We start from the raw sequence: 27475 nt of genomic DNA on the forward strand, positions 1-27475 counted from the left end.
TGCCTCGGCCCCCCTGCCCCACCCCAGCCCCCTGTTGCTTGGCGCTGATTCCAGCACCGCTGCGGCCTCGCCTAGCGCCAGGCATGGAGCTGGGGGCGCACAGACCCTGGGTGCCGCAGAGCACCCTCGAGACTGACTTCCCCCTGCCCCTCTACAGGTGAGCCCCTCACTCTGTGGGACCCCTGTAGGGGCCATACGGGTGGGGGCACGAAGTCCTGATGCCCCCCTTCCCTCGCTGCCCGCAGTGACCAATATGTGACGCTGCGGGGGCCCCGCCAGGCCCCCGTGCTGAGGCAGGCCGTGCGCTGGAAGACCACCCCCATGGGCTGGGACGCCGCAGGGCAGAGCTGGGCCACGGGGCTGAGCGGCTGGGACGCGCCGGGGGACCCCTGGTACAGCCTCACCCGCGGCATCGCCCGGCGCCGATGGCAGCGCGCCCACGTCCCCCGTGAGCTGGAGCCCCTGCCCCCGGGTATGGAGCTGGGGGTGGGGGGGGACACGTTGGGGGGTGCTGGTGGTGGAGGGAGAAGCCGGGGGGTGACCCAGGAGCATGAGGGGGGGAGGAGAAGGGCTGGGGGTGGGCTCCTGGGGGTGCTGTGGGGGTCCTGCTGCAGGGTGGGGGTCCTGCTGCCTGGTCCCAGCTCTGCTTCCCCCCCCAGTTTACGCCCAGCACCTGCGGGAGGTGGCGTGGTGGGACCCCATCGTCCCCGCTGCCTACCCCGGACCCCGCACCCGCTGGGGAGCCTTCCTCTGGCAGGAGCGACCCGTCCTGGGCAAGGAGTACGGTAAGAGCTGGAGGGGTGGCCGGGGGTGGGGGGGGGCACCTCCCAGAGCCCCCTCCTCACCCCTGTCCCCTCCTCTCCGCAGTTGCCACCCGCAGCCAGAGCCCTGGGGAGCTGGGGGGCAGCCCGGGGTACGTCCCGCTGCTGTCCTCCTGCCGCCCCCCCCGGCACCGCCCGCGACGTCCGCACCTGGAGGCTCCTCCAGCACCAGCCCTCCACCCGCCAGTAAAGGGCACGGCGCCTGCGGCTCTCCCGGCTCTTCTTGGGGTCGGGGGGGGGGCTGAGCGGGGGTCGTCAGGGCCAGGCCTGGGGCTCAGTGCTGGATGCTGCCCCACCCCACCCCAAAACGTCTCTGCGGGGTTAGGGGAGCCTCACAGCCTCCCTGCGCCCATCCCAAGGAATGAGGCAGCCTTGGCACAGGGTGGGGTGAGGGGGGGTCCTGTGGCACAGGCAGCGCCCCCTCACCTCTTTATTAATTAAATAGCTCGGTGCCTTTATCCCCATCAGCCCTGCAGTGGCCCCCCCTGGGGGGCTGTCCCATGGGGGGGAGCTGACCCCAGGCACCCCCTGCGTCCTCTCTGCCCCCCAGGCCGCTGCCCCTGCCCCCACGCAGGGAGCTCGGGGGGGTGAGGTGGGGGCAGTGAGATGGAGCCCCACGGCCTGTGGGGGCTCCTGGGGGGGGGCTGGAAGGCGCTCAGGCTTGGAGCCCCCCCAACCTCTGCTGGTGACGACCAGGTCCCTGCTGGCCTCACATCTCCTTGCCCCTCCTGGGGGAGGCAGGGTGAGGGGGCTCCCGTTGTGTCATGGAGATGGAGGAGGGGCTGCTGCCCCCCCCGCCCCTCCCTCACTGGTGCAACAGGTCCAGGTCTGGCCAAGCCCCCGCATCCACCAGCTGCTGCTCCAGCTGCAGGATGCGCAGCCCGATGTACCCCGAGGTCAGCAGCAGGGCCACCATCCTGGGGACAGGGCGGTGTCACAGCCGGGAGGTGGCAGCTGGGGGCCACCAGGGCTGGGGGGTGCAAGGGGGGGCACTGCCCCAGGACTCACAGCAGCAGGTAGATGAGGATGATGGTGCTGAATGGGCTCAGTGGCGCAGCAGTTCGGGTGCGGGGCACTGGGCTGGGATCCCCTGCCAGGACAAGGAGGTGTCGGGGATGGTCCTGGAGCGCCGTGGCCAAATCTGGGCAGTGTCAGGGCCCTGCTCCAGCCACAGCTCCGCCGAGGGCCCTGCTCACCTCTGCCTGCAGCCGCTGCATCCTCTGCTGTCGCTGCTGCCTCCTCCTTGTCTTGGCTCGCCTCCTCTGCACCCAACCAGGAGATGGTCGTTGAGTGCCTGGGGTGCAGGTGGGGGCCCTGGGGTCCCCGCAAGGCCTCTGCGCTCCCCGGTGGCCCAGGAGAGGCTGTTTGGGTGCCCGAGGGGGGCTGCGAGGGCCTGTCGGGGTGTGGGGGCGGCCGCTCACCCGGCGGCTCCAGGAGGCTGTTGGGCTCCGCAGGGCTCTCCTCCAGGTCCGACTGGCTCGAGGTCTGCAGGAGGACAGGCCCAGGTCGCAGGGCACCACGTGGGGACACAGGGGAGGGTGCCTGTGCTGCCCTGGGCTGGGGGTTTTCACCACAATATCCCCCTAATCCCCCCTAAAATAAGCCTTTCCTGGGTGTCACCACTGCATCCATCCCTGCGGCTGTGCCTCCCTCTGCTGCCGGCCCTTCCTCAGCCTTACCAGGGGCTTCTTCAGGCTTTGCGCGGTGCTGCCGTTGAGGGGAGAGGCCAGGGGGCTCCAGCCGTTGTCCTGGACAAGGAGAGATGGAGCAGGGCACCGGGGGGGGGGCACAGAGCCCGGCCCCCCGCCCGGCACAGCGCCTACCTGCAGGTGTTTGCAGAGAGACCTCAGGAGCTGGAAGGTGGCCTCCCGCTGGCGCAGCGACACGAAGAGGAACTGCGGGCGGGGGGGACAGGCGGCGGTGTCCTGGGTCAGCCTCAGGTCCCCCCCCCGACCTCCCCCCAGCCCCCCCAGCACTCACCTTGTCCCCCTCGGCCGTGCGGATGCTGAGCGCGTTGGGCACCAGCAGCGCCGTGTTGGTCTTCTTGAGGGCACAGATGGACGTGACGGGGACGACCGCCTGCGGGGAGGGGGCAGCGTCAGGCCCCGCGCCCCCACAGCTGCCCCACGTCCCTGCGGCTGCCCCCACCTTGATGTCCTTGAGCAGCAGGCTGGCGTGGAAGCAGACGTGGCCGGAGGAGACGTAGAGGCGGCCATGGTAGGGCACCTCTCGCTGCCAGGCGCAGGAGAAGCAGGCCAGCAGCGCTTCCCGCCCGGCGATCTCCTCGAAGGCTTTGCGGAAGCTGGAGCTGCGCTTGTTCAGCTGCAGGGGGGGAAGCCGGGACGTGGGGCCGAGCCCTGGCACGGTGGGCACCCCGTGGTCCCCACTCCGACATCGGCCACCAAATCAGGACAGCGCCCGTGGTGCTGGGGTCCCCTCTCCTCACCCCGGCGCCCCCAGACTCACCGAGGAGGACAGGGACCCGTGCCGGCCTCCAGCCCCTTCAGCCTCCTCTGTCTCCTTACAGGAAGGGTCGTAGGTTTTGGACCTGGCAGGGAGCAGCAGGCAGGGTGAGCCGAGGCCCCTGGTGTCCCCGGGACGTGAGGACACGCAGACGCGAGCAGCACCCACCTGGTGAGTGCGGGGTGCGACCCCGGCTGGGTGCCCGCGCTGCCCCTCTCCTCCAGGCTCTGCCACTGCTTCTCCCCCAGCGCCGCCCTCCTGCTCTTCTTCAGCTTCCCCGACATGAAGGAGGAGCACGGCACGCTGCAGGGTGATGGGGCAGCTGAGGGGCCATCGGTCCCTGCTAGGACCGGGAGAGCAAAGCCCACCCCGTGCCTGCACCGTGCTGGGGGTTTGGCTGCGGTTATCTACAGCTGACGATGCACGGGGCGCCCCTTGTCCGGCTGTGCCCCGGTGTCCCCAGGCAGGGCAGGGGACACCGCCTGTCTCCAAGAGCAGGGCAGGTCCCCACACCTCTCTGATTAGCTCCCAGGTCTCACCGGGACATTTCGGGGGGCATCACAGGCATTGCAGTCCCCCTTTGCGGCATCTCTGGATGCCACTGGCCCCTGCTGGCCCCCATGCCCTGGTGTCCCCATCCCCGTGGCCCCACAGGGCAATTATGGCCCCGCTGTCCCGCTCCAGGAACAGCCGCACCCCAGCCTCGCGCTCTCCTCATGGCCACGGCACCCCTGGGGACAGCAGCCGGGTCCCCGAGGTGGCCGCAGCACCCCCAGCGCCCTGCTCGCAGGCAGGAGCTGGCAGCAGGTGACAGCTCCTGGGTCCCTCCGTGGCTGGCCGAGCTGGCTGAGCAGACAGACACGTGGGGCCGGTGCTGGATCAAAGTGCACGGAGCAAAACCCCCGGACCGGTGCTGCTGCTGCCCACCCCAGGCAGTACCTGGTGGCGGGGAGAGCTGAGCCCTCCCGTCCCGTCCCGTCCCGTCCCGCTGCGCCGCAGCCCCTCACTCGCCCGGCTCCCACGCACGCTCCTTGCTCCTTCCAGACCTGGCCCTCAGCCGCCGTCTCCTCCTCCTCCTCCTCCTCCCAGTGAGGAAGGGCAGGCAGGCGGGGCTGGGACCGGCTGCAGCAGGTTTGCAGGGAGGCGTCGGGGCAAATACCAACTCGGGGCTGCTGGGGCAATTACCACCTGGGGGGAGCTCTGAAGGGTCAGACGGGCACTGCCACCACGATGGCACGGCCATGGGGGCCGCAGCACCTGGTGGGATGCGGGTTGACAGGGGAATGCAGGATCCCAGTGCTGTGCCCATCCCACTGTGCCCACAGGACAAAGATCTCTGCATGCAGAGTCCCTGGGGCGTGCTGGTGCCAGCACTGATGGGGTGACCACCACCACCACCGTCTGCCCCTGATAACGGGAGCGCCTCGCAGCGCCCACCATGCAGGGGGTGGCCAGGGGCATGGGGCTCCCTCACCCCACAGCTGCCATGCAGCCCACAAAGGGGGCTGGGGCTCGCCAGCTGCCGGTCCCTCTGCGGCCCCGGGAGTGTCCGCGCCACCCCAAAACAATCTGTAAACACAGGGCCAAGGGCAGGGGCTGGGCCGCCCCAAGGACAGCAGGGAAATCCCTTGCCCCTACCCGCTGCTGACTGGGGCATGTGCCAAGGCCGCCCAGCCCTTGCTCTCTGCCCTGTGCTGACAAAGCCTTTCCCACAGCTCCACGGGGAGCAGTTGTAACCCCAGGGGTGGCACAGCACCAGGGTCCAGCAGCACAGCACCAGGGCACTGCAATCCCCAGCCCTGCACCCCCACGGACCCCCAGGTACAGCACCAAGAGCATCGCCAGCCGCCCCGTGCATGCCCCATGCTCACACCCACCCCATCCTTACACACCCCAATGCACATCCCCACTTCGCACGTGTCATTTGTGTGCCCACACCCCCACGTGCACACCCCCTGCACACCCACTGCACGCTCACACCACTCCTCCCAGGGCTCCAAGCACCCCAGGTACCGCCCTCGCAGGGTGTGCAGGTGTCATCGTCGTGCACGTGCACAGATCACAGGATCACAGAATTGTAGGGGTTGGAAGGGACCTCAAAAGATCACTGGGTCCAGCCCCCCTGCCAAATCAGGTTCCCTAGAGCAGGCTGCCCAGGGAGGCGTCCAGACGGGCCTTGAATATCTCCAGAGAAGGAGCCCCCCCAGCCTCCCTGGGCAGCCTGTCCCAGCGCTCTGGCACCCTCCCCGGAGGGTGCTGTTGGTGTTGGTGCAGAACTGCCTGGGCTCCATTTGGTGGCCACTGCCCCTTGTCCTGCCCCCACAGAGTCCTGAGAAGAGGTTGGCCATGTCCCTCTGTCTGCCACACCTCAAGTATTTACAGACATTGATCAGATCCCATCTCAGCCTTCTCTTCTCAAGGCTGACCAGACCCAGGTCTCTCAGGCTCTCCTCCAGGCCCCGTATCATCTTTGTGGCTGGCGTCTTTCCAGGAGATCCCTGTCTTTTTCGTACCGGGGAGCCCAGAACTGGACCCAGTGCTCCAGGTGAGGCCTGCCCAGGGCAGAGATGGGCGTGCACAGGTGTGCAAGGCACACGCAGCACCTGCAGGCTCACGCCTATGCGCAGTCCCATGCTCACGTACACGCAGCACAGGCCGGCCATGCACACACACACACATTGCACATGTCTACACCTGCTCACACGCAGCCCCTTGCACACCCTCCAGGCACCGCTGCCCTCCTGACCCCATGCACGCACAGCCCTGGTGTGCCCGCGGCGCTGGGTGCCAGGGGCTGGGTCCCAGCGGGCACTGGGTGGGCTGGCAGGGGACACGCAGCGGGGGGCAGTGGGAGACACTGCGGGGACACCATGGGGACACTGTAGGGGCACCACAGGGACACGATGGGGACACCACGGGGACACGATGGGGACACCACACCCCTGGGCCACGTGTGCAGCTCCCAGCCCCAGTGCCTGGGGCTCTTGCTGCTCAACATGGCCACGGCCCCATGGCCCCACCAGCCTCTGCAGGTCCCCGGGGGTCCTGTGGGGTCCTGCCTGCAGCCAGCGCCTGCCCCAGGCTCCAGCCCCCGTGCAAGCCCCCGACACCCATGCCCAGTTCAATTTTGGGCCCCTCACTACAAGGACATCGAGGCCCTGGAGCACATCCAGAGCTGGGCTGAGGCTGGGGAAGGGGCTGGGACAGGTCCTGTGAGAGAACCGGGGGTGCTGGGGCTGCAGCAGGCTCAGGGGGCCCTCCCCGCTCCCTGGGGGCTGTGGGGAGCTGGGGCCGGGCTCTGCCCGCAGCAGAGGGAACGGCCTCAACGGGGCCCGGCTGGGAGCGGGGAGACATCGCTGGCAGTGCTGGGACAGAGCCCGGGGAGCTGCTGGGGTCACCGGCACTGGGGGTGCTCGAGGAGGGGCTGGGAGAGGTGCTTGGGGACACGGCTCGGGGGCGACACTGCTGGGGGCCGCTGGGGACAGGCGGTCCCGGGCCGGGCCCGTTCCGGGCCCCGCGCCCCGTCGAGGCCGGGCAGCCCCGCGGGCCGCTCCCCGCCGCGCTGGCACCAGCGGCCGCCGGCCCTCATTGGCTGCCCTGCCTTGGGGGGTGGGCTCCCCGCCGCCGATAACCAATCAGCGCGCTCCAGCGCCGCTGCGCCGCCACCATTTTGTTCGCGGGCGCGGGACGTGGCCGCCATCGTTGTTGAGGGCGGCCATCTTGCGGGCGGCCCCGGGGCACTGGGGGGGACGGGTGGCCACAGCCCCCCCCCCGACCCCCGTAACCCTCACAGCCCCCTCTGCCTGCAGGGCACCAAGGGGGGGCTCCCTCCTCCAGAATGTTTTTAAGTCTCACGTGTTTGTTTTTGTTTGTTTGTTTGTTTTCGTTTTGTTTTGTTTTGTTGTTTTTTTGTGTGTGTGTTTTTTGTGTGTGTTTTTGTTTTTGTTTTTTTCAAGTTTAATTTTTTATTTTTTTTATTCAAGTTTTGAGGTGGGTTGTGTTCGGTTGTTTTTTGTTTTTTTTTTTTTCCTTCTTTTAAAAAGTGCTCTGCGTACACACTGACCTTCCAAAAGCAGGTTAAAACCAAGGGCTGGGTGCCCCCCGTCCCACAGTGCGGGGGCCAGGCTGCGCCGCCCAGCCCCGGGCCCGTAGTGTTCAACTTGTGCAAATGCCCAGGGACGGCCGAGGGACGCCCTTCACCGCGTCCCCGGCACAGCAGGGGGGTGACAAGTCCTATGCGAGGTGCCTGGGGCGAGGCAGTGCCCGGACCCCACCCTGAGTCCAGCTCCCCCGTCCTGGCGCCGTCCCCGTCCTCGGGGGTCCGTCCCAGCAGAGCCCGGCCGTCAGCATGGCCGAGGACGCGAGCCCGGCTCAGTTGACCATGCTGCTGGGGCTCCTTTCCTCCATGCTCTCCGTTTCGTTGTAGGAGATTCTGGCCTCGTTCAGGCCCTGCAGGGAGACATCATCTGCAAGGACGAGAGGGATGGGTCAGGAGCCCTCGCAGTGCCAGCCCGGTCCTCGTGGGTTCTCCAGCCCCCAGCACAAGGCGCCCTGACACGTCCCAGGGCAGCAGGGGCCCTGCACAATGCTGCCGAGAGCCCCACCTGTGGGGGCTCCGCGTTCTCCCCCCACCCAACACAGAACAAATCTGGACAAGGCGAAGGACGGAGACAGAGCTGACACTGAGCAGCCTGGCAAGGGGCACCCGGGCCCCTGCGTTTGTCCAGCAGCACGAGCAGCAGCCCCTTCACCCCTTCACCCCTCGCTGACCATGGGGCCAGGGGCAGCGTGGCTGGGCAGGGGGGTGCTGCCCGCCACGGGCACAGCGAGCGGGCACAGCCCCAGCCCTGGGGCCAGGAGCAGCAGAAGCACGAGGAGCTGAGCCTGCCTACCAGGAGGGTCACCCCGCAGCCTGCCACAACCAGGGCCATCTGGAAAGACAGTTCTGCTTTAGCCGGGGCTGGCACCAGACCCGGCTCTCCCTGTGCCCCCAGCCCCACGCCTGCCCCTTCCCAGCGCCCCCAGCCCTGCGGCCACACTCACGGAAGCGGACCCGGATGGGCCAGATCATGATGCAGCACAGGGACACGGTGGCAGCCATGGCAATGCCCCCGGTGACCAGCACCATCACCCAGTGGTAGAAGCTGACGCAGGCAGGGCAGCAGAGCTCAGTCCTGCAAGGAGAGGACACGGCTGAGCTTGGTGGTGGGGACCAGAGTGCTCCCCAAGCACCCTGGGGCTGCTGCCACCCTCCCGCTGCCCAAAGCAGTCCCAAATCCTCGCTATCAGGACTGGGACACGGGGGAAGAGCCCAGGGCAGCAGCGTGGACACAGCGATCCCCAGCCCCTTCAGGAGTCTGAGATGCAGAGGGCAGAGGAGAAGGCGAGGAAGGATTTAGGATGAATTGTAGTTTCCACCAGTGCCTCTCAGCAGGGGTGTAAGAGCGTGCCCCCACGGGCTGTTTGCTGCCAGGATCCCAGCGGTCTGTGTGGAGCTGTCCTTAAGTCGTTTGTGCTCTGCAGGGACACTTACGGGCACGGGTGCAGGTTCTGGATCGCCATCACCGCCAGGCCGTTGGCCATCTTGTCCGTGAAGCTCATGGCCCCGTAGACAAACGCGCCGCTGTGCTGCGAGGGGAGAGGAAGGCTCACCCGGTGCCACGCAGCGCAGCGAGCGAGAGCTGTGTGCCCTCTCATGGGCAGAGCCCTCATTACAGCACGGCCCGGGCATGGCTCGGGGCTCTCTGCCTGCCCGGGGACATATCTCCTGCCCGCCGGACTCCCAGCCCTGCTGGGACGGCGGGGCCACGTACCGTGTTGGTGCCGATGAGGTCGGCCGTCATGGACAGGGAGGTGACCAGGATGGTGGCGGAGCCAGCGCCGAGCAGCGCGGCCGCCCCGTAGATCTCCGCTCCCATCGTCCTGGTCAGGGTCACCCAGGAGGCGAAGGCCAGGATCACCAGGATGCCCACGAAGTACGTCAGCTGCTCCGGGACGGCGTGGGGACAGGCAGGGGGGAAGGCAGAGCTCAGCACCCAGCGCTGGCTGTGCCCCAGACCCCGGTGACATCCCACCAGCAGGACATCGGGGCCAGCCGCTGCCTGGGCTCACAGGGACGTCCCTGGCTCGCTCCCAGTGGGTTCGGGGCACTGTCCCCACACAGCAAGGGCCTTGCAGCGACCAGCCTGTGCCCGGAGGAGCTGTAGGCACCTTGCAGGGCATGGGGACAGCCCCAGCCATGCCCTGCACCCTGTGGCAGGAGCAGAAGTTGCAGGTCTGCCGGGGCTTCAGACCCCACACCCCCGGCATGCTCAGGGTGGCTCAGCCACGTCCCCCCTCGGCCTCTCCTGGGCTCCTCGGGGCTCTCCCAGCCCTGCCGGGGCTGCTCAGGACCGGCTGAGCTTGGGCCAGCGTCACTTTCCCAGACCTCAGCACCCTCAGATGTGCAGGACAGGCCCATGCCACCCCTCGCCCTGCCCTGTGGGACCGCTGCTGCAGCAGGAGGATTCCTGAGGGGTCCCTGCTCTGCAGCCAGGCTCCGGTGTGCCCAGTGCTCTGCTCCCCGGTGGGTTCAGGACCTGCCTTTGGTGCCCAGCCCCCTGAGCTCAGGAGCAGGTTGTTACGCCCTGGGTCTAACTCAAACCTCGCCAAGCCCCCAGGACTCACGTTTCGACCTATCCACTTATTCACAGGCTTCATGAGGAAGGAGGACAGGAAGCCGCTGACGTACAGCACCAGGGGGATGGTGGCGATGTATTTCTGTGGGCGACAAGCACGGGGAGAAGATCAGCTCCAGACCACTCACCCAGGACCCCTGCCCGGGTGACCCTGCCGTGTGGGCAGGAACCTGCCCCGTGCCCACCTTGGGCAGCAGCAGCGAGTTGGTCAGGTACATGGCGATGTAGGTCTGGGACAGGTTGACGATGAGCCGGGTGGCCATGTAGAGCACCGCCACCTGCAAGGGGATGGAGAGAGCGGCCCTCAGCCCGCGCCGGCTGGAGGAGGGGGACGGGGCATGGCCGTGGCCCATCCTGCTCCCACCTGGTAGAAGGCAGGCTCCAGCAGCCAGTCCTTCCAGGCCAGCAGCGGGCGCGGGCACCTCGCGGGCTCCTTCTGCAGCAGGGGCGTGCTCTCGGGCTGCGGCAGGGAGCCCAGCGGGTACGGCTTCTCTTTGGTGCCCAGGTGGAAGATGAGGGAGAAGACGGCCCCCAGCCCCACCACGATGAGGGACAGGTTCTAGGGGAGGCAGAGAGGGGGTGAGCATGGCACAGGGTGCCCTCTGCCTGCTCGCCCCTCCCTGCCCCAGGAGTTTGGTGGAATAAAAGGGGGTCCCAGAACCCAGGGGGAGTTGGTGCAGCCCCTGCCCAGTGCAGGAGGTGGCTCTGGGGTGCTGCCACTTCACTCCCTCCAGTGCCTCCCAGTACAGCCACATCCCACGCAGGGAAGGAGGGACCCCAGGGACCGAGCCGTGCCCACCTACCCGAAACACGGGGACATCCTGGATGCCCAGGTGCTCCGTGCGCTCAGGCTGGTCCACCTGCAGGTTCAGCAGCAGCCAGGCCAGGCCGTACACGGTGATGTTGGCCATGACGGTGAAGGCATACCTGGGGGAGAGGGCACGGCGGGGTGACACAGAAGGATGAGCACAGCTCCAGCCACAGCAGGGACACCTCCACACATGGCTGCCCACCAACCCAGGCCTGCTGCAGCCAGCTCTGCACCACGGCACTGCTGCAGAGGTGACACCTCCAAGCGCACGCAGGGACAGGCCAGCCCTGGCGGTGCATCAGCCTTACTGGTGCACGTCCCAGCACCCCTAGTCCAAGCAGGGGGCAGCACCAGAAGGAAACCAAGCCCCCCTGGGCCAGCCTGCCCGGCCCCAGCCCACCCCGAGCCGCCTGGCCTAGCACCCCAGCGTGGGGCCCCTTGGCCCTGGGTGACCCGACGCCTCCCTGCGTGCTTCCAGCATGGGTGCAGCGCTGTGCCTTTTACCTGACGGAAGGGGAACTTCCTCCCACCGGGGCAGATAACGAAGCCCTGCTCCAGCTGATAAAGTCCCCTTCCTGCAGCCCGGCCCCACCAGATAAGCAGCGCAGGCTCTGGGGCCGCACGCACAGCCCTGGGGACGCTGCGGCCTCCAGGACGGCCAGCACAGGGCAGTGCCCGGCCCTCCCCTCCCCGGGGACACCTGGGGACACATTCCTCCTGCGTGAGCATCACCCTCCAGTTCCAAAGGAAAAAGTGCCCCGTGGGCATGAGCTCCTCTGTGCCGATGCACCCTCTGAGGCTGGGGCAGGGGGTTTGGGGACCTGGCACCCCAGTACCAAGGGGGGAAGGGAGCTGGCAGACAGCCCTGCCTCTGCCTGCACCACAGCACAAAGCCCGGCTGGGCTTGGTGGGTCGCTGTGAGTTCTCTCCCATCACCACAGCACGGTGCTGGCTGTGTCACCAGCATCCTCAGCAGCAGGACCTTTCCCCTGGCACCAAAGAATTTAGGCCAAGAACCCAGAAGATTGGTGTCACCTGGATGTGTCCTGCAGGACACCCACACGGCCCCAGCCCCGTCCTGCCAGCCCAAGGGCTCCAGGGTGCCCAAGGTGCCCGTGGCAGGGCAGCACACGGAGCTGTGGCACGCAGGGGACCTCTCACCACGGAGGCGAAGGGACTCGGCTCAGGGGACAGCCAGGGCTGGCCACACTCACCTGAAAGCCGTGAGCTCCACCTTCTCGTGGTCGCTGGTCACCAGCTCGGGGATGAGGGACAGGTGGGAGATCTGCGTGGCCGCCCAGCCAAACTGGAAGATGACGATGAAGGGGAGGTAGTAGATGAAGGCTGCCCACTGCGGCGTGTTCTCCTTGCAGCCCAGGCAGGGGCTGAAGATGAAGGGGAAGGACACGAGGACGCAGGTGGTGCCTGGGGAGAGAGGGGAGCGGTGAGGGGCTGCGAGCCCAGCGCCCTGCGACCTGATGGCCACAGCTGGCTCCTATCCACAGACAGGGCCTGCCCTAGGGCTGCAGGGGGGGATCAGCTCCCCCCGGTCGCTGCCCACCTCCAAACCTGCAGATAACCAGCCCCAAGGCCACGGTGCTGCGCCGCCGCCTGCCTGGGGGTGATAAGGTGCCCTGAGCACCGGGACAGCCCCAGCTCCTGCAGGCACACAGCCTGTCCTGTCCGTCTGTCCCCTCGCCCCTTCTGCTGCAGGGAGCCATGCAGAGCAGCAGTCGGGGGCGTCCCCAGCAGCCCCCAGCACAGCAGGGCAGGAGCAGATCTGTCCCCACGCTGGCGTCAGACGCCGCTGCCCTGATGGGAAGGTCCCGGCTGAGTCAGTGACACCAGAGCCAGGTCCCTGCCTCCACCACAGCCCAGCAGCGTCCCCTTTGCACGCCACGGGGACGCCTGCGTGGAGCAGGCAGGGACAGGCCGGCTTCTCCCTCCCCTTCCAGAAGGTTACGGATCAAATCCAACGAGATGCAGGCCCGGGCGCCGTGCCCTGCTCCGTCCTGTCCTGCGCCGGGCGCTGCCAAACCCGCGGCACCCGCTGGCCACAAAACCACAGGAACCCACTCCCACAGCCCAGGGGAACCCGCAGCCGCTTCGCCAGGTCCCCAGGCTCCCCTCTCTGCAGGACTGTGCAAGATCCTTTTCCTGACGAGAGATTTCTCCTTCCTTCGGCCACAAGGGCAGCTCCTCCCCGGCACTGCCACTTGAGGAGGATGCCTGAGGAGCACTCGGAACTCGGACCAAAACTCATGCCCGTGTTAAACACCCAGCCCAGCCCGGAGGATCACTGAGGCTGTGCCCCCTGCCCAGCCTCGGGCCCCACAGACTCGAGCTCTGCAGTCCCCAAAGGGCTGCGAGGGACTTGCCCACGTGCCCGGGGAGCGCTGGGGCAGGAGCTGCAGTCCCTGGGCCTGGGGTTGCTGCAGCTCCCACATCCGCCCCAACACCCCCGTGTGCCAGAAGCCGTTTGTGTCACGCCTGTGCCTCCATCCCAGAGCTGTCCTGGGGGCCCCTGCTCATCCCAGCAGGACCACAGGAGCCCCCCAGGGGCCCAGCTCCGCTCCTAGCCCAGACCCAAAGGCCAGGAGCTCACAGTCTCAATACAACCCCAGCGTGCTTGCACCACCCCATCCCCACCTCATTGCTCCTCCGCCCTGCAGCAGACCCATGTGCAGCATCCCCTCCCCAGCAGGGCCACCAAAGACCACCCAGGGCCACCAAAGCAGCCAGCGGGGTGCAGCCACCATCCCCACGGGGGCCACCACGGCCCCACACAGGGCTCCAGGAGCACCCCAGCACCCCGTGCAGGTGGCAGAGATCCAAGCTCTCATCTCGCAGCCCTCCGGGGCAGAGTCACGGGAACGCCGGCTGCAAGTGGGCGAGCGCAGCGCAGCCGCTGCAGGCGGGGGATTTGGGGCAGCCCAGCCAGACTCGCTCAGCAGCAAAGCGAGGAGCTGCTCCCACCCCATGGCTGCAGGGAGCTGCCCCGAAATCCTGCGGGCAGGGTGAGCATCCCGCAGCAAGCCGACTTCTCGGGAGCATCGGCCCCGGCAGCCCCGCCGCCAACCAGCCCGGCACCGCGGAGGGGAGATGGTGCCGATAGCAACTCGTGGTATCTCCCCCCGCAAGGCTGTGGTTTCACGACGTTTCCTCCGATCTGAGCATGGGTTGCTGCCAGATGGGCCACCCCCTCCCACGCGCAGGAGCATCTCCCCACAGCGTGACCCAGGAGCAGGACCAGCAGGGCCAGCCTGGGACCGGGCTGAGCTGCGGTGGGACCGGGGAGGTGGTGGGGTAGCACCCACCTTCCAGGAATAACCCGTGCTTTGGCTGGGGAAACGCAGCCTCAGCTCGTGTCCCCAGCCTCAGCCCGTGTCCCCAGCCTCCCCTGTCCCCCTGAAGCAGGCAGGGCCAGGCTGGAGCTCAGCCCCAGGCCCTCGTGGTGCTCTCTGCAGCTGCAGTGGGGCCGGCTGGGGGCAAGCATGGCCCCCGAGCAAGATGTGATTCAGAACTTCCCCTTGGGTGCACCCGGCCGAGGCAGCGCTGCCCATGCCGGAGTCACAGCTCCGGCCACTTCCCTAAATTCAGGGCACAGATCTCACAGATGGTGCGGCAGGGGGTGAAGCTGCCCCCCCTGCACCCCCTTTTCTGGCTCATTTCAGGGCTGGGGGGCCAGGCCAAACCAACTGCCGGGCAGCCCAGCTGCCTTATCGGGTTGGCAGGGAGAAATTCGGCATCAAGATAACGGCACCCACAGCACAACCGTCCTCTCCCCGCACAGCTCCACGGGCACCCTGGGGTGCTACCAGGAGGAGGAAGCGCCGAGGGTCTCCATCTCCTGCCCACGGAGGTTTCCCCGCGCTCACCGCCCCATTCCCCATCACCAGCCGGGGCAGCAGGGTCAGGGCAGGCTCCTGCGAGTGCCACGGCTCCGAGGACCCTTCTCCAGGTCTCACTGTCCCCTTAGGGAGGGCCCCCGATGGCAGCGGGGCAGCCCCAAGCCCTTCAGTGCCTTGCTCACCCAGGATGTGAGCTGGGCACCCGTTAATCATTCACACGGACCTGGTGCTGCCTCCTCCTCGTCCCCACGGGGCCCTTCCACACCCGGAGCAGAGCCCACGCGTGCCCCAACCCGGGGAGCCCCAGCCTGGTCCCCAGCAGCGGGAGCAGCCCCGGTGAGCATCCCGCACCCCAAGGTCACCCATCACTGCTGCTGCACTGGGAACCTCCTGCTTGAGGCAAGCCCCAGGTAAATCCCCGTGCTCGTGGGAAAGCCCAGATTTACCTTTTGGTCTCCTTTTTACCCCTTTGACTTGGTGCCACCCCCACGCGGGGGGACACGGGGCCACCCCACACCACTGCATGGGGACGGCACCCGGGCAGGGCAGGGACATCACACCGCCCCTTCCCCTGCTCCCCGTTACCCCCACGGGGCTGCCCCACGCCTGCTCTGCCCCGTTCCCACCTCAGTGCCACGGGGGGGGGGTGTTACACCCCCATCTGGGGCACCCCAAAACGGCCCCTCCAGGCAGCTTTGTGGCTGGGGACACTCAGCAGCATCGGGGCTCCAGCAGAGCCCCCCTGAACCCCAAAGCTGCCGGGAGCAGCGCCTCGCCCTCCATTTGGGGAAACCCCACTGATCCCCCAGGGGAAGCACCCCCAGCCCCCCAACCCCTCTCCGAGACCCCCCCCTCGCACAGCCCCCCCCCGGTTGGGTTGGGTTTCCCGCAGCATCCCAGCCCTTACCAGCCAAGTGCCAGGATTTCCTCCGGCCGTAGCGACCGCAGCCGGCCGAGCGATCGGCTTCGTAGCCGAGCAGCGGCGTGCACAGCCCGTCGGCCACCTGCCCGGCCAGCAGCAGGCCACCGGCCAGCCGGTGGCTGTAGCCCAGCACGGCGTGCAGGTAGAGCAGCAGGTAGGTGAACCAGAGCGAGGCGCACAGGTCGTTCAGGAAATGCCCGGCCGCAAAGCTCAGCCGTGCCCGCAACGGCAGCGCCTCCGCCACCGCCACCGCCGCCGCCGCTGCCGAGCCGCCCGCCCCGAGCGAGCTCCTCCGCGGGGGCTCCGCCATAGCCGGGCCGCTCACACCGGCCTCGGCCGCCCGCTTATAGCGCCCGCCGGGCCGGGGCGGGGCAGGGATGGAGCCGGGGCGGGACGGGGCCTGCGGCGGGGGGAGCAGCAGCAGTGGCAGCGGTGTCAGTGGTAGCAGTGGTAGCAGTGGTGGTAGCAGTGGCGGTGGTGGCGGTGGTGGCCCCGCTCGGGTCCCCGAGCAGTGCAGGCCGTGTCCCCCCCGTCCCCGCCATCCCCGCTCCCCGGTGCTGCCCCCCCAGCACCAGGCCTGGCCGAGGAATGTCCGGCACCAGGGGTCGGGACCGGGAGCCGTGCAGCTGCTGCGGGGCCCTGCCTGACTTGGTGCAACCCCCCCGTGTTGGGGACACGCTGGGGGCACACTGGGGGCACACTGGGGATATATACTGGGGGCGCACTGGGGGCACACTGGTCCCCAGTGGGATCCTTGGGGTAAAAGGCTGGGTGCTGTGGGCACGGAGGGGACACGCAGACTGTCCATGATGTCCCTGGGTACAGAGGGGGGGACACACACGCTGCCCGTGATGCCCCCAGGCACAGGGGGGGACACACAGATGCTGCCCGTGATGCCCCCACCACTGCCTTGGGCAAAAAGGGGTGCGAGGGTGTTGGGTCCTGCCCCAGCGCTTCGCCCCCTCTGCGAGCCCGTTTGCACCCCAGCCCCACAGCACCCAGCGCTGTTGCTGTGCCCCCGGGCACCCAAAAAACCTGGGAGCCCCCTGCCCCAACACCAGCCCCCCCTTCCCTGTGTCCCTGCCATCCTCGCAGCCAGCCACCAGCGGGGACATCCCAGATGTGCCCCCCCCATGGGTCCCCAGGGACCCCCCCAAGGGTGCTGCCAGGCCCCCATCGCCCCATCCTCTGGGAGCACCCCCCCATGGGTGCGTGCCCACTGCTGGGGGGGGTTCTCTGCTGCGGGGCTGTTTCTGGGCGTTTCTGGGGAGTTTGAGGCTGCTCCAAGCGGGTTCTTGGTGGCTCTGACCCCAAAGGCGCAGCAGGACAGAGCTCTGCCCGTGGGGTGGGGGCGAGCATCTGCAGCCCCCCCGGTGCCACCCGCTCTGCCCACGGGGACGCTGAAATCCCGGGGACGAAACCGGAGGCTGGGGGGGCATCGGGGGTAACCCGAGCAGGTCGGGCACCTCCGGGAGAGCTGGGCCAGGGGCTCCCAGACCGTGCGTTTTTGGGGAACCCTTCCCTGGATGTGCCCCCCCCCTGCTGCTGGCAGCACAGGGGTGACGGAGCCCCGGGGCCGGGATGCTGCGGATGAACAATTTGCCAGGTCTTGTGATTGCCACGGCAGCTCCGTGGCGAGGGCCAGGGGTGGTGGGGGCCGCGCATCACCCGCCAGCCCCCGGCCCCCCCCCCGGCCCCCCCCCGTCATGTGAGGGCACGGCGGTGACTCAGGGACGGGGAGGAAGCGAAAATCCAGGCCGATGGGCGAGCAGCCCCAGGGGGAGGATGAGCCGGGGGGGTTGCCACAGCTGCACCCCCCAGCTGGGAACCGGCTGCCCCCTCCTGTGCCTGCGCCCCCCAGCTCTGGGCATTGCCTGCCCTGGGGTTTGGGCACCCTGGACACTGGGTGCTTTGGGCACCCAAGGGTGCTGGGGGGCACCGTGGGCATCGCGTGCCGTGGGGTTCCCAGTCCTGCTCTGCCTCTGCAGCTCCGTGGGGTGTGGGGTCAGGGCAGGGGGTGCCCCAAAGGTAGGGGGGGGTGCTGGGGCACTGGTGGTCCTGGGGGTGGGCACTGAGGGGCACTGGGAGCGCTGTGGGGGAGTACTGGGAGCACTGGGAGGGGTGAGTAAGGGGGACATGGGAACCCCCACTCCAGCAGGCACTGGGGGTGCTGGAAGTAGTGGGAGGGGGCGGCCTGGGGCCATTGGGACCCCAAAAGGGAGCACTGGGGGAACTGGAAGGGCTGGGGAGGGGTAACTGGGAGCACTGGGACAGCACTGGGAGCACTGGGAGCAGTGTGGGGGGATCCTGGGGCCACTGGGACGCCCCTGAGCTGGGCACTGGGGGCACTGGGGGCACTGGGGGCGTTCTGGGGTCTCGGGGTCCCCCGCGCCGCTTGGCCGGGTGGGCGCTGGGGGGGCACCCGAGGGGGGCCGAATGCGGTGGGCCCCACTCCTCGACTGGTGCCGTTGCCCCTTTAAGGCGCTGCCCTCCCCTCAACGCTTCCCCGTTCGCACGCCGGCTCCTGATTGGCTGGCCGGCCGGCGGCGCGCGCCGAACCCGGCGCACGCGAGCGCGCAGCGACGGCCCCCGGCCTCGCCCCGCCCCTTCCCCGCCTCCTCCCCGTGACGTCAGCAGCTTCCAACCAATCGGCGCGGGGCCGCGCGCCCCCAGGCCCGGCGCGGGGAGCGAATCGGCGGAGCGGAAGCGGGGCGCTCATTTGCATAATAATAGAGGGGCGGGGCCCGGCGAGGAAGGGAGGCCGAGGGGCCCGGCGGGGACAGGGAAGGTGGGGGCGGGGGGGGCCCAAGATGGCGGGGGGGGACCGGGGGTAACGGGGGGCGGGGGGGGCCTGGAGGTGATGGGGGGGGGCCTGGAAGGGGCCTGGGGGTACTGGGGGGCGGTCTGGGTGTGTAGAAAAGGGGATTGGGGGGGGCCTGGGGGTGCTGGGGGGGATCTGGGGGGGGTCTGGAAGAGGCCTGGGGGTGCTGGGGGGGGGCTGGAGGGGGTCTGGAGGGGGTCTAGGGGTACTGGGGGGGTCTGGGTGTGTAGAAAGTGGGATTGGGAGGGGTCTGGAGGTGCTGGAGGGGGTCTGGGGGGGCCTGGAAGAGGCCTGGGGGTGCTGGGGGGGTCTGGAGGGAGTTTAGGGGTACTGGGGGGGGGTCTGGGTATGTAGGAAAGGGGATTGGGGAGGTCTGGGGGTGCTGGGGGGGTCATGGGGGGGGTCTGGGGTTGCTGGGGGGGGTCTGGAGGGGGTTTAGGGGTGCTGGGGGAGGGTCTGGGGGTGTAGGAAGGGGTAATGGGGGGGTCCTGAAGGAGCCTGGGGGTGGTGGGGGGGGCTGGGGTTGTGGGGCAGGGGTCTGTGAGGGTTCAGGGGGTGCTGGGGGGGTGCTGAAGTTGCTGGGGGTGCTGGAGGGGGCCTAAGGGTGCTGGGGGGGGGGGGCTGGGGATGCTGGGGGGTTGAGGAGGGGCGGCCATGGGGGCCTGGAGGGAAGGAGTTGGGCAAGGGGGGGCTTGGTCCATGGGGTAGGGGGGGGGCTTGCTCCGTGGCTTCGGTGGCCCCCAGGGCCCCGGTGACACCCCCGGTTTTGTCCCTCAGGGTCCTGCTCTGAGCTCCCCCCCCCGCTGCCCATGGCCCACAGCACGAAGCAGGCGCCCGCTGGGATGCTGTAAGTGCCCCCCCCGGCCCTGAGGGGTGACAAACCCCCCAGAAGGGGGGTGGGGGTCACGAGGGGGAGGTGACAAGCATCACTGTGCCCACCTTGGGGGCCTTTCCTGTAGGGCCTGGGGTAAAAACCCCCAAAATATGCCGTGAGTTTTGAGTCATCTCAGCCTCAGCTTGTTCGGGACACACCACGTGCGGTCCCTGGGGGGTGATGCCCCCCCCCGGGGCTGTTCCTGCTGTGTCCCGGGGAGCCAGGTCCCGGAGCCGCTGCGGCGCCAGGAGGTGGATGCCCAAGGGAGCCGAGATAAGGGGAGGAATGGTGCCGGGAATAGCTTTACTTTTTAAAGCATCCTCAGGCACGAAAGGAATCCGTGGCGCTGCGTGGGGGAGGCAGAGCTCCCCGTCGGGGGGGTGTCAGCACATTCCCCGCTGCGCTGCGGGACGTTACCGGGCTGCTGGGGCCGGGTGTTGTGTTAGGGCTCATACAGAAGGGCTGGGGCCCGCTGGAGGCGCAGCAGTTGTTTTTTTCCGGGAGGCTGACGATGTTCTCACAGCTTCCCGTAGCCTCAGTGCGAGCGGCTGGGTCCCGGGGAGGGTCAGCCTTAGAGCTGGGGTCCCCAGGACTCGCAGGAGGGGGACAGGAATGAATTGTCAGGTGAATTCTGGCTCGTGCAGGGCTCTGTGCGGAGATCTGGGCTCACACCGAGCGTGTGAGGTGAGCGAGGGACGCTGAAAACCAGGGAGCGAGTCCGGATCCGCCGGGCTGTCAGTGCGCAGCCAAATTCCCTTTCCCTTGGGGGGCTGCGCCCAGCCCCTCGCTATTAAACGGATCTTGTGACTGGGATGAAAGCACAGCCCGGCCGTGCCGGCCGCTCCGCTCGCACCCTCTGTGTCTCCCCGTGTCCGGCAGTCCCGGCCGTGCTCTGGTGTGGTCGGCGGCTGTGTGACCGGCTGGGCCGCCGCCAGCAGCGATCGCTGTGATGGGGCCATCAAAGCCCGAGGATCAAAGGGGCGCAGGCGGGACGGGGGCTCCGCCGTGGGAAGGAGCCGGGGACAGCCGTAGGAGCCCCGGGGAGAGGCTGTGGTGGGGTTGGGGGGGGGGTTCCGAGCCCGGTTTAGTCCGTGCTGGGGCTGCGTGAGGATGTGGCACCGCGCTGGGAAGCAGCCTCGGGGCTCCCGGCCGCTCGTGAGAAATGCTGGGTGCCTCCGGAGGTGGCTCCGTGCACCAAAGGAGCGGTTTTGGCCCCGGCTCGTCTGGTCCCCGCGGGGGGTGCTGCCACCAGGAGCTGTCCCCGTGGCGGCTCCCCCCTCACCGAGAAGGATCAGAAGGATCGGCCGCTGTGTGAAGGAGGCTGTAGCGAGGTGGGGGCTGGTCTGTTCTCCCACGTGCCTGGTGACAGGACGAGGGGGAATGGGCTTAAGTTGAGCCAGGGGAGTTTTAGGTTGGATGTTGGGAAGAACTTCTTCACTGAAAGGGTTGTGAGGCACTGGAACAGGCTGCCCAGGGAAGTGGTGGAGTCACCATCCCTGGAGGTCTTTAAAAGACGTTTAGATGTAGAGCTTAGGGATATGGTTTAGTGGGGACTGCTAGCGTTAGGTCAGAGGTTGGACTTGATGATCTTGAGGTCTCTTCCAACCTAGAAATTCTGTGATTCTGTGTCCCTCAGGACAACCTGCCGCGCTGTCTGGGTGCCACGTGGGGATGTCCCCGAGTGTTTTTATGGTCACCTTCATTGCTCGCTGCCACCCGCAGCGGTGCTGGCAGCTCCCAGCCTTGCTCAAAATGTCACTGAGGGGCCTTGGGTGGACCTCGGAGCAGATTTTGTGTGCCCGGGGTCGTGTCCTGTCCACCTGGAGCTGGGCTCTGCTGAGCCCTGGGGTCAGGATTGGGTTTGGGCACCGTGCCTGGGTGGGAGCCGGGGGTCTGGCAGTGCTGCAGGGGGGCTGTGACGGATCCAGCGGGTCCCCAGCCCTCTCTGAGGGGCTCTCTGTGTCCGCAGGCACGCCGCAGGCAAGGCTCAGCATGGGAACTTCCTGGTGGCCATCAAGCAGGAGAAGGGGGAGGTGGCGCGGGCCAGCGGCGAGAAGCCACATGGCGAGGAGGAGGTGAGCCCTGCTGTGGCCCCAGTGCTTGGGGCTGGTCCCCAGCTCGCCCCCGTGGTGCTGTGGGACCCGTGGCGTGACCGTGGTCAGGGAAGGGCTGAGACCTTGCCCCGAGGGGTGCGGGTCCTGCCCCACCGTCGACGCCAGCTTGTCCCTTTCCCTTCTCGGGGCGCCAGCCGGTGAAGAAGAGGGGCTGGCCCAAAGGCAAGAAGAGGAAGAAGATCCTGCCCAATGGCCCCAAGGCCCCCGTGACGGGCTACGTCCGTTTTCTGAACGAGCGCCGCGAGCAGATCCGCACGCAGCACCCTGACCTGCCCTTCCCGGAGATCACCAAGATGCTGGGAGCCGAGTGGAGCAAGCTGCAGCTGTCGGAGAAGCAGGTACCGGGGTGGGGGGGGGGGCTCATCTTCTGGGGCTGGCAGCTCCCCCCATCCTGGTGGAGCCTCTCTGGAGGCTTCTGCACCTGAACCCCCTCTGCTCGCAGGCTGGGAACGGCCCCATCACACCTCGGTGCACTTGGAAGCCAAAATCTTTGTGCACTCGAGGTCTGGGCACAAAAAGTGTCACAAGGGGGTTACCGGGGGGCCCGTCTCGGTGCTGGGGAGCAGGAGCCGGGCCTCGGGGGGTGGGAAGGGGTCAGCAGCACCACGGGGAGCCTGCTGTGGGGCCGGGCCAGGCTGAGGACGCCTGTGACCGCAGCGGTACCTGGATGAAGCGGAGCGCGAGAAGCAGCAGTACATGAAGGAGCTGCGGGAGTACCAGCAGTCGGAGGCCTACAAGATGTGCACGGAGAAGATCCAGGAGAAGAAGATCAAGAAAGGTGGGCTGAGGGGCCGGGGCAGCTGCCCTTTGCTCGGGGTGGGTGTTGGGGCGGCTCGTGGAGGGTAACCCCCTGCCTCCTTCCCAGAGGATGCCGGCTCCGTGGCGGTGAACACCCTGCTGAACGGGCACCCGCACAAGGTAAGGTGCTGGCAGCTCCACGGCCCTGTGGGGAAACTGAGGCACGTGGCACTGCGGGGTTTGGCTTCCTGGGTTGAAGCAGAGCTGCAGGAGGCAGCGCGTGGCTGTCCCCTCCCCAGGGGCACGGCGTCCCCTCAGCCCCGTCCCCTCCTGTCCTCCAGGCTGGGGAGTGCAGCGACTCCTTCTCCACCTTCGACGTGCCCATCTTCACCGAAGAGTTCTTGGACCAAAACAAAGGTGAGGGGCTGAGGAAAGGGCTGAATTTGGGGTATTGGATGGGGTCACCGTTCCCCCCTGACCCTTTTGGACCCCGTTTGTCCCCGGCAGCCCGGGAGGCCGAGCTGCGGCGCCTGCGGAAGATGAACACGGAGTTTGAGGAGCAGAACGCCATCCTGCAGAAACACACGGAGAGCATGAACTGCGCCAAGGAGAAGCTGGAGCAGGAGCTGGCGCAGGAGGAGAGGCAGACCCTGGCCCTGCAGCAGCAGCTCCAGTCCGTGCGCCAGGCCCTCACCACCAGCTTTGCCTCCCTCCCCATCCCTGGTGAGCTCGGGGCAGCCCCGGGGACCGGCCTTGCTGTCCCGGGACACGGTGGCCACGTGGAGGGGGCTGAAGCCAGCGGGGGCTGTAGCAGGGATGTCAGTGGGGTGGTGATAACTGCTCATCTGGTGGGGGGGAGCACTTGGGGTTCTCCAGAGAGCCCAGACGTGCCAGGCAGCTCCTCTATAGCAGGACAGGACAAACTGGGAACTGTGCTCATCCCTAGATGCAGTCACAGCTTCCTCTGGGGAGGTGTTAGGAAGAGGAACAATCCTGTTGTTCCTGGCTTTGTATCAGTGGGAGCTCAGTGCTGCAGGACCTCGTTCAGGGTCTCGTCCCCAGCACGGTGCACGGGGCTGGGTGGGGACTTACCGGGCTGCTGCCCCGTAGGCACCGGGGAGACGCCGACGCTGAGCACTCTGGACTTCTACATGGCCAAGCTGCACAGCGCCATCGAGAGCAACCCCCTGCAGCACGAGAAGCTGGTGGTTCGCATCAAGGAGATCCTGTCCCGGATAGCCAGGTGAGCGGGGCAGGGCAGGCGGCACCCGGCGTGGCTGCAGGGGGGGCTCGGGGCCGTCTCCACGCGGTTTTGGGGAGGAGAAGTCAAACCCAGTCATTTGGCCTCGTTTTCCACCCCCTGCAGCGAACACTTGTGAAGAGGACCAGTCCCTGCCGGAGCCCGGGGCCGGCCGGACCACGGCCCTGTCCCTTGGAGCCCCCACAAGGGACAGTCCCTGCTGCTGGGCCGGCTGCTTCCCCCTCCACATCAGCGGGGGGCGACCCCGGCCCCGCGGCGGTGACATCTCCGAGGACCTTGAGCTTCTGGGGACCAAGCGGTGCCGTGGTTGAGCCCCCAGCACGAGCCCCCCCTGCTCTCCCGTGCGCTCCCCAGCTCCCGCAGCCCCTGGGCATCGCCTGCAGCCCCGGCTCCCTGAGCCCTGGTGCCAGATGCGGCACCGCAGCCTGCGGGTGGAGGGCCTGGAGGACAGCAGCCTCTTCCACGGCGACCCAGGGGCTGTGGGGCAGCTGTGACCGGCCCGTAAGGCAGGAGGGCTGACACCCAGCCCCTCCTCCATGGCCTCGCCTCTCCGCGGTGGGGACAGGACCTCCTTCGAGCTGCCCCTCTGCATGTTTGGCTCGGCTCAAGCCTCCTGTCCCCAACGTGGTGAGCGTGGCCAGGAGAGGCAGCCGTGCACCTTGGGGTGCGTGGGGAGCCCCCGGGGCTCAGTGCCGCATCCCAGCCCCAAAATCAGCCCAGGGACCCTTGGCCTGCCATGGGGGAGGTGACAGGTTTCCTTCCCCTCTCTCTTGTTTTATTTAATCTGCCCTTTTCCCCTCGCTGCTGCCCCTCGGGTGCCTTCAGCCCCTCAGCCCCATGCACCCCGCCTGCCCCCTCTGCTTCCCCCGTGCCTCTGGGGCCAGGCAGGGCAGCCCCTTCCCCACACCCCGGCAAAAGCAAAACTGTGCTGAGGGGGGAGCGGGGCCGGAGCCCCCCCAGCCCTAGGGAGCCCTCATGGGACCACCGTGACGGCAGCCGCGTCCTCGCCACGCCGTGCCGGGGTCGGACGACCCTGGGGCTGCCAGTCAGAAATCTCAGATTGTGTAATTAGAGAGCGTCTTATTTTCTTACTAGCACTACGTGGATTCGGCCCCGGGTTTAACCCGGGGCAGGGGTCCAACCCCCCCCCCCTCTCTTGCCTGCGAGGTCGGTGCTCTGTAGACGAGTCTCCTGGTTGCCATCTCCCGGTGGCTGCTGGGCTCGGGATGGAGATGGGAGTGAATAAACGTGGGAGAAACCAGCGTGGGCTCCGTGTGTTTGTGCTTGGGGGGCGGCTTCAAAGGCCCGGAGCCGCCTGGAGCAGCTTCATCCCCGTGCTGTTGGCTCACAGCCGTGGGGTGTCCTACAAGGGTGATGGCCCCGTGCTCATCGCTGCCGCCCCATCCTGCGCCCCGGGGGGGTGCGGTGGAGCCGTGGTGCTGCTCACCCGATCCCGGGGGCTGACCTGCGCCACCAGATCGGGTTCCTGGCCCCCTGGGGATCGCCTTACGCTGGTGCCCATCTATAATTCAGCGGCAGCAGCGGGATGCAGCGGGTGAGCAAGCACGGCCGGCAGCCCCGGGAGGACGGCCCCATGGAGAACGGCGTGGGGCAGGAGCCGGGGGGCCCCGAGCCGCCCCCAGCCCCGCGGCCCCCGCGCGTCCGCCCCCGCCTGGTGTTCCGCACCCAGCTGGCCCACGGCAGCCCCACGGGCCGCATCGAGGGCTTCACCAACGTCAAGGAGCTCTACGGCAAAATCGCCGAGGTCTTCAGCATCTCGCCCACCGAGGTGAGGCGGTGTGGGGGGTGTGTGTGTGTGGGGGGGGGTGCTGGCACCGCCGGTGTCCCCAGCCATGGTGGTGACGATGGGGTGCCGGTGGCAGATCCTCTTCTGCACGCTGAACACGCACAAAGTGGACATGCAGAAGCTGCTGGGGGGGCAGATCGGCCTGGAGGACTTCATCTTCGCCCACGTCCGGGGGGAGACGAAGGAGGTGGAGGTGACCAAGACTGAGGACGCGCTGGGGCTCACCATCACGGACAACGGGGCTGGCTACGCCTTCATCAAGGTGAGGGAGTGTTGGGGGGGGCTGAGAGGGGGTCTCTGCGTCTACCCTGACCCCGGGGGTCCCCCTCTGCATGGTGCATTTTGGGGGCTCCCTGGCTGACCCCATTGCTAAAGGAAATCGGTGCAAGGAGGCGTGGGACGGGGGCTGTGTCTGTCTGTCCTCCCGATGTCCCCCTCCCCTTGGTGTCACCGTGTCCCCCCCCCCAGCGGATCAAGGAGGGGAGCATCATCAACCGCATCCAGGCCGTGTGCGTGGGCGACAGCATCGAGGCCATCAACGACCACACCATCGTGGGCTGCCGGCACTACGAGGTGGCCCGCATGCTGCGGGAGCTGCCCCGCGCTCAGCCCTTCACCCTGCGCCTGGTGCAGCCCAAAAAGGCCTTTGGTGAGCGGGGAGGGGGGCTGCTCTGCCTGGGGACCCCCGGGAAGGGGCATCCAGACCCCTCCTGCAATGCGCACGGGCCGTGCGCTCACCCCATGGTCCCGTGGGTGTGCAGACGCCTGCGGTTGTGTTGTGGCACCCTGAGCAGGGTGCTGGGCTCCTGCAGCCTCCCTCAGAATCCACCCCACTGTTGGGCACCCCTGTGTACCCCTACAAGCACCCCGCACCCTTGCAACCCCCCCAGGGCTGCAGGCACCCCTGCGAACACCCCACCTCAGGGTGCACCCCCACACCTGCCCGTGCACCCCAAGCTGCCCCTGTGATCACGCTGTCCTCTGCGTGCCCTGCCCTGGGCACCCATGGGCACGCCATGCATGTGTGCATCCCTGATGGGCACCCATGGGTGTCCTTGGCCACACACGGGGCCCTCCTTGTGTGTCCCCTGGGCTGTTTGGGTAGCCTTGGCTGGCCACCCTTGGGTGTTCTTGGTCACCTTTGGCTGTCCATCACCGACGTTCTTGGTTATCTTTGGCTGCCCATCCTTTGTCATCCCTGCCCTTCCACCCCCGGGCACCCTCCCTGCCCCTCGCCCCCACCCCGGGGTGCAGACATGATCGGGCAGAGGACGCGGAGCAGCAGCAAGTGCCCCGCCGAGGGCAGAGTGGCCAGCGGGAAGGAGACGCTGCGGCTGCGGGCACAGGGCCCGGCCACGCTGCAGGAGGGGGTAAGGCACCCCCAGACCCATGGGCAGGCACCGTGCTGGGCTGGGGGGGGGGATGTACCCCCCCTTGGGTGCCCCCTGCACTGGGTGCCCCCCGCTCCCACCCACAGCCCAGTGCCATGGAGGAAGAAGCCGCCCGCCGCGTGGACGACCTGCTGGAGAGCTACATGGGCATCCGCGACAGCGAGCTGGGTGAGCCCCCCCGTGCCCTCCCACCCCCCAATTTGCCCCCCCCCCTTGCTGCTAATCCCCCCCTTCTCCCCGCAGCCGCCACCATGGTGGAGATGGCAAAGCAGAGCCCTGGCACCACCGCGCTCGCCCACGGCCTGGACTCGGTGCTCGGGGAATTTGCCTTTCCCCCAGAGTTCGTGGCCGAGGTGTGGGCGGCCGTCTGCAGCACTGGGGGGGCGCAGGAGTAGCCGGGGGGGGGCAGTGCCCCCTGCCCAGGTCCCTGCTCTGCGTCCCCCCTGTGCCACCGCCCTGTGTGAGGCTGGCAGTGGTGCTGGGGGTCCCCGTCCTGTGACTGTGTGAGCGCTGCCGTGCACCCACCCCGGGCTGGGGGGGGCTGCAGAGCCCACCCCCCACCCATGGGTGCGAGCCCCTGCCTCTGGGTGCCAGCCCCCCCTCTCAACAGGACCCGAGCACCCACAGCAGAGCCTGGAGGAGCGGGGCTGGGGGCACCCAGCGGGCACGGAGAGCTGCACAAGCTGCGCTTTATTGGGGAGGGGTCACACGGGGGGGTGTGGGGGGAGCACCCCCATGCCTCCCACCCCCCCAATACCCCACCGGGCACCGCATCCCCCGGCCTCATGGGGCCCGGTGTGGAGAGCACTAATCAATAAACCACTGCACCCCTGGCTGTGTGCGCCCACCTCCTGCAGCCAGGGTGGGGGTCCCGCGCACCCCCATCCCTGTTTCCCCAAAATTACATCAAAATTACATCCCCCC

General features: G+C 68.0%; 4 protein-coding genes across 5 annotated transcripts; 3 read left to right on the forward strand and 1 right to left on the reverse strand.

Annotated features, from left to right (window-relative positions):
* Nucleotides 1-83: 83 nt before the first annotated feature.
* TEKTIP1 (tektin bundle interacting protein 1) lies at nucleotides 84-1011 on the forward strand (the record flags this gene model as incomplete). The annotated part of the gene is given in 5 exon segments (XM_084302591.1): nucleotides 84-157; nucleotides 246-472; nucleotides 660-785; nucleotides 868-950; nucleotides 952-1011. Coding segments are annotated over 5 exon segments (570 nt in total).
* A 6423-nt stretch (nucleotides 1012-7434) lies between these two features.
* MFSD12 (major facilitator superfamily domain containing 12) lies at nucleotides 7435-15855 on the reverse strand (the record flags this gene model as incomplete). The annotated part of the gene is made up of 10 exons (XM_084302592.1): nucleotides 7435-7750; nucleotides 8328-8458; nucleotides 8818-8912; nucleotides 9098-9268; nucleotides 9951-10043; nucleotides 10147-10239; nucleotides 10326-10520; nucleotides 10765-10888; nucleotides 11987-12197; nucleotides 15531-15855. The coding sequence occupies 10 exons, from the start codon at nucleotides 15853-15855 to the stop codon at nucleotides 7656-7658; spliced, it is 1533 nt and encodes a 510-aa protein (XP_084158718.1). The 3' UTR covers nucleotides 7435-7655.
* Nucleotides 15856-18286: 2431 nt separating this feature from the next.
* HMG20B (high mobility group 20B) lies at nucleotides 18287-24598 on the forward strand. Of its 2 annotated transcripts, none has more exons than XM_084302806.1 (10): nucleotides 18287-18333; nucleotides 19144-19213; nucleotides 21210-21315; nucleotides 21489-21692; nucleotides 22012-22132; nucleotides 22220-22272; nucleotides 22434-22509; nucleotides 22600-22815; nucleotides 23203-23335; nucleotides 23459-24598. In XM_084302806.1, the coding sequence occupies exons 2-10, from the start codon at nucleotides 19176-19178 to the stop codon at nucleotides 23469-23471; spliced, it is 960 nt and encodes a 319-aa protein (XP_084158932.1). In that variant the 5' UTR covers nucleotides 18287-18333; nucleotides 19144-19175; the 3' UTR covers nucleotides 23472-24598. The 2 variants fall into 2 exon arrangements, with proteins under 2 accessions (XP_084158932.1, XP_084158933.1); XM_084302807.1 differs by lacking the exon at nucleotides 18287-18333 and adding an exon at nucleotides 18357-18375.
* A 327-nt stretch (nucleotides 24599-24925) lies between these two features.
* GIPC3 (GIPC PDZ domain containing family member 3) lies at nucleotides 24926-27038 on the forward strand. The gene is made up of 6 exons (XM_084302808.1): nucleotides 24926-25142; nucleotides 25237-25422; nucleotides 25629-25809; nucleotides 26415-26530; nucleotides 26638-26719; nucleotides 26795-27038. Exons 1-6 carry the CDS (start codon nucleotides 24948-24950, stop codon nucleotides 26944-26946), a joined length of 912 nt encoding a protein of 303 aa, XP_084158934.1. The 5' UTR covers nucleotides 24926-24947; the 3' UTR covers nucleotides 26947-27038.
* Nucleotides 27039-27475: the final 437 nt, after the last annotated feature.

This window comes from Netta rufina, assembly GCF_964035555.1.
Source record: "Netta rufina genome assembly, chromosome: 28".
Taxonomy (NCBI): domain Eukaryota; kingdom Metazoa; phylum Chordata; class Aves; order Anseriformes; family Anatidae; genus Netta; species Netta rufina.

Excerpts from the sequence above, each read along its gene's own strand:
- HMG20B (XM_084302806.1), top strand. The coding sequence starts at position 19,176 with ATGGCCCACAGCACGAAGCAGGCGCCCGCTGGGATGCT. Across the intron at positions 22,133-22,219 it reads GGAGAAGAAGATCAAGAAAG|AGGATGCCGGCTCCGTGGCG; the intron begins GTGGGCTGAGGG and ends CCTCCTTCCCAG. Across the intron at positions 22,273-22,433 it reads TGAACGGGCACCCGCACAAG|GCTGGGGAGTGCAGCGACTC; the intron begins GTAAGGTGCTGG and ends CCTGTCCTCCAG.
- GIPC3 (XM_084302808.1), top strand. The coding sequence starts at position 24,948 with ATGGAGAACGGCGTGGGGCAGGAGCCGGGGGGCCCCGAGCCGCCCCCA. Across the intron at positions 25,423-25,628 it reads CTGGCTACGCCTTCATCAAG|CGGATCAAGGAGGGGAGCAT; the intron begins GTGAGGGAGTGT and ends CCCCCCCCCCAG. Across the intron at positions 25,810-26,414 it reads GCAGCCCAAAAAGGCCTTTG|ACATGATCGGGCAGAGGACG; the intron begins GTGAGCGGGGAG and ends CCCGGGGTGCAG.